Here is a 13,363-nt window from a genome sequence, read left to right as displayed (position 1 = left end):
GTTGGTATAAATAAGTCTGTGATGAGGACCTAACTCAGCCAAAAATGTACATCTACTGGCTCAACAAGGAATTAAACATGCATTTAAATGCCATGTTCACATGAGAGCAAATTCGGGTTGTTAACGCACAGTGACTTTGTGTGTTGGGTTCATACCACTAAAAGACATCAACTTATAGAAAAAGGGGCGTGTTTTTACAAAAGATAAATTAAAATATGCCTATCTGTAGGCAACTTTCTGCATATTTTTTTTTTCCTCTACAAGACTTGTGTGCAGTTGAACCAGCTACAGGACAATTCCCTTTCCTTTTAATCAAAGAACTCTTTTTGTAGCTTACCATTATAAGAACCAAAATCATCATAAAACTTCCAAGCTCTTTGGAACTATGCCATTAATTAAAGATCTCCAGTGCCACACAAACATTTATGTGCAATTTGCTTACCTGCAAGTAATTGCTCACTAAACTGCTCATGCTGGAACTGCGACTTGGGGGCTTCCATAAATATGCTGAAGACCCAAGCGAGGACAACGTCCTCCTGTTGATCACATGGTGAAACAATACGTAAGAGAGGACTAAGCACACACATACATGTCTTTCTACTCCTACATGTGAGATTTGCCTAGTTATAACTACCACATACAAAAAGACATAACTGTGACTGGTGTGTAGGCCAACAGCTGCTGAAGTTGATGAAAAACAAAATAGGGGTATCAAAGGCACTTACAAAGGATTATGGGGTTGGTAGCCATGATTTCCCAAATCCTCATGAACCAATGCAATTTAGCTTTACAAAACTAGCTCTACTGCTACATGGTGGGTGCTCAACCAGGTGGTGGCAGCATGCAGCCCTGGAAAACTCCCACTGATGGACTTGGATCTAGTTCAGACTTAAAAGTTTTTGTTCTTCCACGCTTTGAGGTGGGCTCAGGCCTTCTGTAGTGACTGCACAATGTCATCTACACCACTGCTGCAAGTGAAGCAGAATCCTTGGCCATTCAGTCACTAGGAGCCTTAGCTCTTGAAACAGAAGGAGCTAAGAACATCTCTTCCTGTGTCTGTGAAGATGGCTATAGCTTGGGATTTGGGCCTAAACTGCAGTTACTGGAAGGACTCCCTTACAGACTAATAAAATAGGTAAATATTTTATGCAACAAAGTGTTGCTGTCTTACCTGGCAAATGCTGGCCAAGCAGCATCTAAATCGTAGCCTCGTGATGCCAAGTCGAACTGAACATCAGTGAGCTCATACAGCTGACCCACAATGTCAGAACTCATTTTGGAATTCAGAAATGGACTTCTTGCATAGTACCAGTCACTTGAAAACAAACAAAAAAATAAAGTAGTATTCATTCATAAGTAAAAAAATAAAACCATCATTATTCACTCTTTCCCAGAAAAATTATAACACACTATATTAAATGTAAACTGAAAACAAAAAAACACCCTATCCCTCTAATGTGAATGAAACATAACAGATTCAGTGAAGCCCATAAAGATATCCTTGAAGAAGTCCCTGCACAAGACATTTTTTGCTGTAGTGCTTGGGAAAAACACTGGTAAGACAAAATATTTGCTGTACACTGGATAATCACACAGTAAATACAAAAAGCACACACATAATATGTCAATAATGGGCAGAAAGCAGCAACCAGAGTTAAATACATGGTGCCTATAGCTGGCTTTTTCTAAAAAAAGAAAAAAAAAAAAAAAAAAAGGACCTTGGATGGACCTTGCTAGTGTCCTTCAAATTAACTGATGAACTTAATGAACTGTCTTTGGTGTTCCTTGGCCAGGGGCAAGCTTCTCCTCTGAGTAACAATCCACGTATATATGCAAATGTTTGTACAAACACAACCAACTGAGTCCTCCCTTATGATACACAGCACAGATCAAACCCCTGCACTTCAATGCTTATAACAATGTAACCTTCAAACCCACACAAAGAAGCATCATCACCACCCACTTCACACACGTTCAGCTCTAACAACTTTCAACATTTACCAGCCTAAGGTAAGTATGAACCTGTGACCCAGGCCAAAAGGTCTGTTATCCTTTGTATCCTATTACCAGCCCTCTAAGCCAACCCTCTGGAAGGGTTTCAATTTCTTTCAATAGCTACTGGGTCATGTTGCTTGCTCGTACTGAGCAACCACCTATTAGTTAAGGAGGTACTTTGCTGTTCACCTGGTCACCTTGGTGTTCATAAAACATTGCTGCAAGGTGTCTGCTAGCCTTTGGTGAACCAGAGAGTAACGCAGAAATGCTCTTCCTTTCCCAAGAGATGTTCGTAGCTGGAACAGAGAAAAAAAAAATATTTAAATATTGCTTGTAATCATGTAGGGAGGCTTGACCAGTACAGTCTATATACCTACACAAAAACCAAACCAAAATAAAACAAACAAAAAACCGCACACAATAAGCCACTCGCTATAGAGGAAGTAATAAGAACTGCCACTGAGAGACACCTTCCCCCAGTACCGTTGTTGGGAGGTGGTTTTTTTTTTTTTTTTGAATGACAAATCCATTTCTTTAGCTGGCTGTTGTCCACTTTAAAATGTAAAAGGCATCACAAGATCAATAAATATTCTCACGTGTTGACTCCAGGAGTACATACTCTGTTAAGGGCAATTCCCAATATAAGGCAAAATCTCAGTGTGCCCAGGAAAGCCAGAACTGACTGCTTAAGTAATTTAATGTATGGCCACAGCTGTAAGAACATTAGGGCTAATCTAGTCATAGAACAAAGATGTACACATATACGTATCTACATCTCCCAGGAAACAATAGCCCCAAAATACACAAAAAGCCTTTCTTAATACTTAGCTATTAAGTTGGTAAAATCTAGATCTTACTTCAGATCAAGAGTAGCTGCATTGAATCCCTTAGGAATTGTCCGAAACAAAAACAAAAACAACAACAACAACAAAACAACAACAACAACAACAAAAAACACCGGAAGCCACTGAACTAACCCTATTCTTATTCCCATTGTTTATTAATATAAACAGCAATTCCTCTTTTATGCATGGAGATACTAGAACAAATTGCATGGCAAGAGAAGAAAAGGAAAATATTTACATATATACAGCTACCAGCAGCCAAGGAGTATTCAATTAGGAAACAAAACCATGCCACGTCCTGCCAGAGCCCTGCCAGAGTTCAGCAAGTCAGTGTCTGGTACTGTCAGTATTTCTATGCTGACTGCAAACACTGCAGCTGATGTAGTAGTGCACAGAATGTATGGCTGCAAAGATTGGGAAGGCTGTGTTTCCAAAACAAATCACCCTTTGAAAGAAAGGCAGACAACCAGAGCTCGCTGCTCACCTAATGCCATCAAGGACAATGCTCACTGTCTAATTAACAGCTGGCCCTTTCCCAGGGTACTCCTACTCCTGTTTGCTTCCTTGCTCTGCCTCTAGCATTTCATGCACCCTAATAGTAGAAGGCAAAGCAGAAGAAGAGGAGGCAGTACGCTGTTAAATGTATGACCATTCTTAAAAAGCAACTGACATTACTCTTTCCTCCTTGTTCACTTTGATCTTTAGAATTCAACAAGTGTTATTCAGTGAATAAACAATTGTTATCTGGAAACCTTTGCATTTTATCCAGCCAGGTTCAAATACTGGCTGCTGATTTCCACCTGTAATGAAGGGGAACAACCAACATGTTTCTCTGCTATCTGTCGTTTCATTTCAGGACCTGAGCCTGCCATCTCAGTTAACATCTCAGAAGTGGTTGACCGATATTTTTCTTTGAGCTCATTTCCTAAACCACAAGCTTATACAGAAAGTAAAAAGAAGTCTTCCACAAGCTGATTTCTATGGCTGCGCAGAAATTGAAAAAGGAAATATCCTTCTTCCAAACAATAATTTCTGATATCATGCAAACCATTAAATAGTCAGAGGTACTACAGAATAAAGAAAAAGCAGAACCTTTATATATGATAACATGAAGGTATTATCACAGGCAACTGAATGTTGAAGGCTACAGTACAGTCACCTTATAGAAAAGTCAGGTTATCTACTGCTGCTGAGAGTTTCAGGGCCAGTTGCTTCAGTCACAAGACCTTTCCTGCAACTGCAGTCACTGCCCTAACTTCTCCAGTCTTCCTGGAAGTAGTGAAAAACGAAAGCCCAACTTCCATTGGTCCTCTTCCCAGTGATAAAACAAACCCAGACCTTCCTTGGCTTGTTCACTTTGCAACAGCAGAATTCAATGCTGCCTGAGCTACTGAGAGAAGCGAGGGAGGGAGGGAATACAGAGACAGGCTCTGCTATAGTATCATGGCTCTCCTTCAGATGACTCAAGACAACATTATCTGTAGCTGTTGCAGAGGAATTACTGAGAAAACTGGTAAATCTGCTGTAAATTGTAACTTGCTAATACAAGTTAGCATTGCTCATTGATAACAGAACTGAGCGTCAGGGCAACGCTGGTTGGCACCGCCACCTCTTTTACCCACAAGGAGAGTTCTCTTTAAATGCTTCTAAAGACTAAAGACAGGATCAGCACCGGAAGCTTCTCACAGCACTCATTTCACCCACTGGTTGAGTTGAAGATGTAACATGGCTGTTACAAGATTAAGCTTTTATTACTGCATCTAATAAAAATAAAGCGTTTTGTCCTGTTCATGTCAGCTTAATCAAGGGGATAACGATAACCATCCTGAGCCACTACATCACGATTTTTGACATGATGGAACAAATTTGAGTAAGAAGATGAAAAATCTACTCTCAGTTACTCCTCCTCAACTCTACTGATTAGTTGAGAAAGTCTTAAGAAAGGTCAAACATGGTGGTTCTTTCCTCTTACACTTGGAGCAAAGTCCTCTCTTAAGTTGTGCTTAAGATGCAGGCTCTACCATTGATAAAATTTTTCATTTCTTTTAAGAAAAAATAGAACTTATTTAATGAAAAGACATGGTACAAAGATGAACAGGACCATTCATTTGTGTAAATGGTCTTCAAAACAAGCAACAGAATATCCAATCCTATATAATTTGGTACCATACCAAAAAGATGTGTAACCTTGCATTTTTATACTTTATATGAGAACTAAAAAAAAAATTTCCAACATTTTTTGTTCTATGTTAAAACTAATATATTTTATTCTGGTTTCTCTGCTTTCTGAAAATACATACCAAAACACAATGCATGTACTCTGATGATTAACTGATCTACTTACTTCTGTAATAGACTTGACAAAACGGATTCCATCGTTAGCTCCTTTTACTTTTGCCAGACAGTCACAGAAATAATCCCAGTAGTCTTTTCTGTTCCCCAGCAATGTGCTTTTTTCTTTCTGGTCAAACTTAATCAAAGAAAACAGAAAGCAATGAGTAAAACTTAAATAGAAATATAGTTATGTCCATCTACTGTAGAGTTGTTCCTCTCCCACCACCATCTGCTTTCATGGCTCCTCATATATATTAGCCAACATTTTCACAAAGTGAAGAGATGTTGTACTGCACTGATGCAATTACTAAATTTAGTAATTACTAAATTACTAAATAACCAGCAATTACTAAAAATACTTTACAGACAGCAACAGACAATCATGTTGTTGGTTAAGTTAAAATACAGACATCCATTGAACACTGCTCAAATAAAGACGAGCAGCAGTTTTAGCAGCTGTTCAGGAGCAAGGAACTGACAGCCAGTTGCTGAGACTGCTTTAATCAAGTGTGGCAGTAACACAAATGCCCGTACCAGCACAGCCTGCTCTAGCTAAATCATACTCTGAGCAGTGATGCAGTCAGGGCAGCTCACTGCAGCTTGGAGCAATCAAATCTGAAAGGATCTCTTCAGCCTCTGCTGAAGCCTCGGCAACCCAATTAAAACTATCTTGACTAGATTAAGTCTAGTTTAGCATGTTGGTGCTGCTGTCAGTGGCATGATTACAGCATATGTAGACACAGACAATGCAAACTGAATTTCAGTTTGCCCAGCAGAGTCTCCTTTCACTTAAATTTTCAGGATGGCCAAAAAGCAGCATTCCAGATTCAAAACCAGCCTCCTGCACTAAGCTTTCTATACAACAAAGATCAATTTCCACAATGAAATTGCTAAAATTGCTATAAATTACTCTTACTGTTATATTTGCACCATCAGCTGCTTACTAGCATTTATTTTGCATTAAGATTTCATTACCATAGTTTTTTCAGGATAATTTAAAAGGGTACATCTTCAAAATCAAGCTCAAATCTTTCAGATCAATAGAAAAATGCATTACAATCTTCATTCAACCTGCCAGCACCACCTTTTGATTACAATTATTTACTTTCACTTGAAATATGTACAATGACCTGCACACATTTCAGTCCACTTACTGGAAAAAAAAAAGACTAAAACAGATACTTATGATTATTTGAGTTAAACTCCACATACTGAAGAGGCAATAACAGAAAACAAGGCCTAGCTTTGACAGTGGATGAAACACATCACTTTTTACCTGTAGAAGATACTCAAGCTTGTAGGAGAATTTTTGCAAGTTGACACTGTCATCTGTGATGGGCTCCCCTCCTTCTTTAAATTCTTTACTTAATTCAGTAACAGCATCTTTAAAACAAGACACCAAAATGATTAACTAATGCTAGAGATAACATAGGACTGAATTCATGAGCAACTCAGCAAATACATTTTCTGCTTGGACATTACGCATATGTATTTAGTTTCCATCAATCAAATGTCTTAATCACAGTGCAGAAAACTTGTTGAAACGCTTGCAATTTAATACCTCCTATAACAAAAACCAGAGCTCAGGTTTCGTCAGTCTGCCATACTGAGTCATTATTTCTTCTTGAAAAGAACCTCCTCCAGACACGTATCAAAAAAGTGGTAACAGGCAGTTGTTAGCTGGTTCTTCAGCAGAGGAAAGAGAAATATTTTTTTGACTGTCTCATGCACATTATGGTTTTCCTATTGCCACAGGACAAACAGAATTCTGATTAGAAAGGACAAAGCATGTAATCTGCTAAAGGGGATCAGTAAAACGGTAACAGTTGTTCAGTCAGCACATTTATCTTCTCCGTGCTTTATTCAGGAAGGTTCAGCTTGTGCTGCTTACAAAACACAAATGGGAAAATAATGTACATAAAAATAAGGATACAACAACTCCTCTTACCTAAAACCTGCTCCCACAGAGGGTGAGCAAAACTCAAGTCAAAGCCAACTCTGCTGTGTCTGGCCACCAAAGCATGCATTTCTCAGCATCAGAAATTAATGATTTTGAATGAGCTTTCCACTGGGTTTTTTATTTCTTTCAGATGCCTGAGTGAGCCTTAGCTCCCAGTCATGCTCGATCCCCTTTGCAAATTAGTATCTCTTCCTTTTAACAGGCACATAGATTTTCTTACCTACAGGAAGATCTAGATTCCTAGCTTTGGTGCATATTATACTTTACATTTAATAAATATGAAAAGGATAAATATCTGGATCTTGGTATAGGCAGCTGATTAGGACAGAGAAAGAGCAGAAAAATGGTTATGGATCTGCTGCCAGTTCTGCCTGCTGCAGAACTGCAGAAAATGAAATTGGCTACTGCTGGTGGAAGACAAGTCAGATGCACAGAAAGCTTGTTCCACTGCGGCAAGAGCAGATCCAATTGTCCAGCACTCTCCTTCTGGGTCTCCATTCCCAGTTTGGGTTATCTCATGTTTGTTTGTTTGTTTTCCTTCCCATATTAGGAGTAACTCAAAACAAGCTTTTCATCAAGGGATGGTCTAAATATCAGCCCTTCTTCTTCTCACAAGAAGTCTTATAACTGCATAGCTCTACTCATGCAAGCAAAGCCCTAACTCACATCACACAAAATAATAATTTTAATTTCACCCTTCAGACTTTTTTTTTTAATTGTAAGGCTTATTTGTAATAGTGCATGTTTAAATATGCAGGATTTCAGAATTTAGGAATCTGATTTTTTTTTTTTTTCCACAAAGAAGTCACATCTATATTAGCAGATGGCATACCTTGAACTATGTTGTTAGAATTGCTGCGCAGAAGTGTTATACAACTTGAAATACAGTTCCTACTCTCTGTTACCTAAAGCAAGAAGGATGCAATCCAGCATATAGAACAAATCTGTCAGCATGCTACCTTGCAAGTCCCTGATAATCCGCTGCAGCTGGCTTTCACCACCAGTTGCTGCCATCTTGAAAACCAAAGTGGCTCCCCTTCTGGGCTGTTAACCTTTTCATCCATCTAGAGAACAACAGCAGAGTTCATATCCTCAATGACCACTGGGCTGATGAAGGTTATTCTTCCCTGTGACACTCGCAGCTCTGTAAAAGTCAAAAATAGAACACAACTCTTTATCATCTCAAATGAGCATAACAGAGGTGCTTCAGCATTTTAAGTCCTGGTTAGTAATGAATCCTCACGTTGCCAACTCTTTTCCAGAAACCTCTTTTCTGTTTCCTTCTACATTTCGCTCTCCATTTCAGTTATTTCTGTTTCCACCTCTCAGAACTACTGAGCAAACCCCAGAGGGCAGTTTTCCCTCGTTGGCATTACGACACAGTTAGTCTCACAGTCCAGCTCGGGCTGGCATTTCACACAGCTCATCTCATGACCTGACGGAGGTTCTGATGACACGGGACTTTCCCTACGAAAACCCTCTGCCCGACCTTCCCTACGGCCTGCAGAGTAAAAAGATACAACATCACCATTTCAGGGAGACTTTCAAGGCACAGCCTAGTCACAGCTCAAGGTGTCCAGAAGTGATACGTGCTTGATCCGCTGGCATTGGAGGATGTTTTTTTACTCGTAAGAGCTAGGAGAAGATTTAGCACTTGAGATTGGTTTTAGCACGAGAAACATCTTTCATCCCTCCTCAGAACCCCCTGTTCCCAGCACATGTAAGAGGATACTGCTTTATTTTAAGCTGTGACAGCGTTCCTGGCTGGGTAAATATACCTTGCACATCAGAACATCCACCTCCCCTGCTCCAAACAATGACGAGTAAGCTGTACCTAGCACTTGTGAAGAATTACTTATTCATTAACGAAAATAAATGAATTAAAGATCAACTACAAGCCTTAAGTGCTTTATTAACACAACCATGCCTGGTGATCCAAACTTCCAAATACTCATGGGAACAATAACTCAAAAAAGCCACACGGAAACTGCACAGGAAACTTTCCAAGCATCTTGTCCTCAAAGGTCGTACCCAATTCTGCTGCAATGGCACAGCCAAATTTTCAAGCAAGCCTAACACCTGAAGTACTGAGCCTATAGACAATTTCCTGCTACCTTTCTGTGCTCGTGTTGTCATTCAAACTGAGCTACAATGAAATTAAATTCCAATTAAAAATTAAATTAAAATCTGACAAGCTTTTGAAATGCAAATGGGACTAGATCAAATAACCATATTTCCTCTCCCTTCCCTTTCTTACACCTCCAAATTAATTAAAATGGCTTTGCTCAGGTAGGTGTCTGGATGGATCCAGCAAATCATCCCTCCACCCCGTGCATCGAGGTATCATTTGGAAACAACCCTGAGGCGACCCTGAATTTTTTTCTTTTTGATACGAGGTAGAGGTGGTTCAGAGCAAACCTTAAAGCGAGACATAAACATGGTAAATATAGATACAAAAAAAAAATACGCTTCTTGGTGTGTTTCTCTCAATACCTGCACTTTGCTACTTGCTGGTGTATTTTGATGGCAGTCGTTATGTTAGGACACACCGTCCCCACCACTACCACATTGCTTTAGGGAGAGAAGGCCAGCACAGCGTGGTTCTGCTGACCTCTTTTCAACACACCAGACGCTTCTGGCCAGCCTTGGCAGAAGGTAGAAGTCTTCCGAATACTGTGCTCTTCCACGTGCCATCAAAAGGGGTTGCCAAACACAATTTTTTCACTGTAAATCAACAATACCACGTACGCGATATTCCTATCTTGGTTCTACTCGGTGACTGCACAGCCCCCATTTCCTGGCAACCTGAGTTTGGATACTGACGAGAAGAAGCAGTAACAGAGCAGTGAGTCAACGTTTCCTCTTCTAAGAACGCGCGGCAATATCAGCCCTATCTGTTCAGCCTGGCAACCGCTACCCAAAGGTACGAAGAGCAGACTGGCAAGCCAAAACGCACACGGCCAACCCAAACGCCCCCAAACACAACGGGAGAAATGAACCAAGGGTCCTGCTCGTCCCTTCTGAAGGGCAGAACGAGCCCTGATGCAAGGCTCCTGAGGCATGAGGCACGCCAGGAGAGCTGCAGGTGGCAGAGGTGGGACGCTGATGTTGGGCCTACTTTTATCAGTGGGGAGCAGGACGGGAGCAGCTCAGGACCTTGCAAATGAAGAACAAACATCTTTGTCCTTGCTAGGATCTCCTTGGCAGAATACGTGAGCCCTGACCAGAGAGCACAGCTCAGCTGGAGGTGCATGGCTGCACAGCCCCCTCCTCTCCTGTCTGCTCACCCCTTTCCTCGGTCCAGGTCTCACAGTTTGCTCTGTGCTTGCATCAGCTCCCACCCGTGAGATATGCATTTACTCCCTTCTCTTCTCAGAGGTGATGGGGATCTTTCAGCCTGGTTACGGCACTTTTCTACCTGCCTTCTGCACTGCTAGTCCGTGGTCCTTCCAGGGATGTGCCTAGAAAACACAACACGTCCCACACTACAGGAGGGTGCAGAGCTCTCACCTCCTCCTGGCAAAGACCACTGACAACGCACCTGAACTGGTTTCCTGAGCTCGCAGAGTAGGAAGAGCTTCTGCAAACACCTGATCTTGTCCTTCCTGACCACAGACACTTTGCTCAGGATTGTTTAGGGCACGACCCTGCCCCTCCAAGCGTTTCCTCTCCTATTGTGTGTGTCTGTAATTACCCGCCTTGTCTGAGCAGCACCATACATGCGTGAGGCACAAGCGACCTGCTTTGGGTCAAAAGCTTTTTAGGTGATGCATCACAACCTCTTGTGTAACAGCATTTGACTTCAGCAAAAAGCAAGACATGACACAGCAGCAGTCCCCCGGGCTGTGCCTGCTGGTGGCTGAAGATAGCTCTTCCCTCTCCTGGTGGTTTAAGTACCCACGTGTGGGTGAGAATCTTCTTTGTGGAGGAGGCTATCCTGGAGATTAAGGAAGGAAGCAGAAAGGAAACAGCCCACTCACAGGAAAGGACTTAGTGAGTGGGACACAGAAGAAACAGCAAGCTAAACTTACTGGCTGTAATTACACGGCGTCGTGGGGCGGCTACAGTGACCTACTTTCACTCTGATTTCAAAAAATCTCTCTCTGTGTTACTGTGGGCACGTCCGCACCTCCAGCAGCTACAATTTTTCGAATCGACTGGCCGATTTCAGCCAACCTTGGCAGAAGTCTTCAAAATATTGTGCTCCTCCACGTGCAATCGAAATGGGAAGCCGGGCAGAACTCCACGAGCAGTTTCTCTTCCCTGACCAAAAGGCTGCAGAGAGACCTTGGCTGCAGCCTGACAGCAGAGAGTGTACCCCTCAGCCAGGGGCCTTCTCAGCGCACACCAAGAGCAAAGCTCACACTGCAGACCTGGGGTGATCCTGCTGAAAAATAAATCAGATCTGCAGGACAAATTCAGTGGAAACCAAGTCCTTAAACTGCTTGCAGAAATGTTTTATCTTAACACAACTTTTCTGCTCTAGCCACCCCAAACACAGGCACGTCGCCACGTCTCCCTTACAGAGAGGGATCTCCTGTACAGCGATCACAAGACCTTTAGTCATCTGCAATTCTATACCTGCTGTGCATTAACACTTTGCATGAAACAAAACAGGCAAGCAAGGATGCCGAGCCAAATCCCATGTCCATGAGTCACGTTAATTTTACCTCTGTTACTCCCTTGTGTAGTGTGAAGGTGATTTGTCCCATAAATGCGGACGCTGACCGATGATTGTGAGGGACAATTCTAGAATGTGACATAGAAAACCAACCCACCTGGGCACACAGTGGCTACAAGACACACAGAGAGAGGAACACACAGCAAATCTCACAGCAAAGACGAAAGAAGAACTGGGAAAAGAGAGTCTACCTCCCAGGACTGCAATACCACTGATTTAGTTTAAAAAAATCATCCCAATAATTGTCTGGAAAATGCACTTTGCACTTAGATATTGCAAGAAACAGAGTCCCAGTGGATTTTTCTGTAGCTGTGCCACTAGCTTTTCCTCATCTGGCAGCATTCAGGCACCTGCACATCCATTACGTTAAGCTGAAGAAATCTTTGCTGCAAAGAAGGGTCTGAAGTGAGCGGCAAATTTGAGCATGCATAAATGCAGCTCCGCTGGGCAGCTCATCCCTCCGTGCTTCCACGCTGCAGTAAAGGCGTGTGAGAGACCGATGGGCTGCACGGGATCAGACAACTGATAACAAAAGACAGGCGAAGCGTGAAGGTCAGCCAAGGTTTCCATCCTGAGGCTGGAAGCTCAGCTCCCCTCTGAGAAGTGAAATTTTCTTGCCAAGTGAATCTTCCCCCTTCGCTTTCTACACCAACAAACCTTCGCATTTCAATTACAAAAACACATTTTGATTTTTTTTTTTTTTTTAACTTCTTTTAATACTTCAAACAGGTAGCAGGAGAATACGCTGCAAACATACACGGGCTTCTCAACCCCTGACACCATCACACACAAAAACCTTGTTTTGAAGTGTCTGGGCATATAAACATCTAGTAATAAAATGCATCTTGCAGAAAACACATGTCCAGAAAAAAAATTAAAACCAAAGAGTGTCACAGCACTGGGGAACACAGTTAATGAGGTGAAGTGCACAAAAACATTCACGTCTTTTAGAAAAGCAGCATGTTTAGAGATAGGGGTTCCTTACAGCAAAGCCCCTTTGTGCATAGGCCCTTGAGCTCTACAGATATTTTTATGGTGTTTTTCAGCCCAAGAATATGAATTAATGACATTCCTAAAATACTGCTTGCAACCCTAACCTGACTGTCACGAATGAGCTGGTGAAGTTTTGCAGCCTCTGTGCAAACTTCTCTGTGTGCTATGGACAGCTGGCCTGCATCCTCCCCCTATTTCTTCCCTTGTATTTGACAACTGTTCTTAGAAAAAGGCCCAAACCAAGCAGCAGATAAGAGTATACAAGTGGCCTGATAAGAACTCCATCAGACAGAGCTGATTTTAACCCTCTGTGGGGAAAGCTAGCAACCCTAACAACTTTTTTTCATGCTGCACCTACTGAATCAGGCCTCCACTTCAAGGCCTGACTTAAACCTGGTGAAAAGATCACACCCAACGTTGGCCAAACAGGACAGACAGACTTTATTTTTTTTTTAATATTTCTTAATTTGGAGAATACAGTGTTGTCTCTGCTACTCCTCACGTTGATAACCAGCAATGTGAATGCAAATCACCGCTTTCGGCAGCCAGAAAACA

The 13,363-nt window shown here is 41.8% G+C and overlaps 1 protein-coding gene across 6 annotated transcripts in view; it reads right to left on the bottom strand.

Annotated features, from left to right (window-relative positions):
• The window catches only part of FYCO1 (FYVE and coiled-coil domain autophagy adaptor 1), a 48,392-nt gene that overhangs the window by 31,234 nt on the left and 3,795 nt on the right, over positions 1–13,363 (bottom strand). For 5 of the 6 annotated variants that reach the window (XM_082754584.1, XM_082754586.1, XM_082754587.1 and 2 more), the window contains exons 2-7: positions 8,094–8,278; positions 6,451–6,557; positions 5,185–5,310; positions 2,185–2,291; positions 1,172–1,315; positions 443–536 (exon numbers count right to left, since the gene is read on the bottom strand). In XM_082754584.1, coding sequence (XP_082610710.1) covers positions 443–536; positions 1,172–1,315; positions 2,185–2,291; positions 5,185–5,310; positions 6,451–6,557; positions 8,094–8,148 — 633 coding nt within the window. In that variant the 5' untranslated portion in view covers positions 8,149–8,278. Of the gene's footprint in view, positions 1–442; positions 537–1,171; positions 1,316–2,184; positions 2,292–5,184; positions 5,311–6,450; positions 6,558–8,093; positions 8,279–8,377; positions 8,452–13,363 lie in introns of those variants that run through there. The other variant, XM_082754585.1, reaches the window with a different exon arrangement.

Source organism: Aythya marila, assembly GCF_965140915.1.
Source record: "Aythya marila genome assembly, chromosome: 2".
Taxonomy (NCBI): domain Eukaryota; kingdom Metazoa; phylum Chordata; class Aves; order Anseriformes; family Anatidae; genus Aythya; species Aythya marila.
This window is presented reverse-complemented; position numbering and strand designations above follow the sequence as displayed.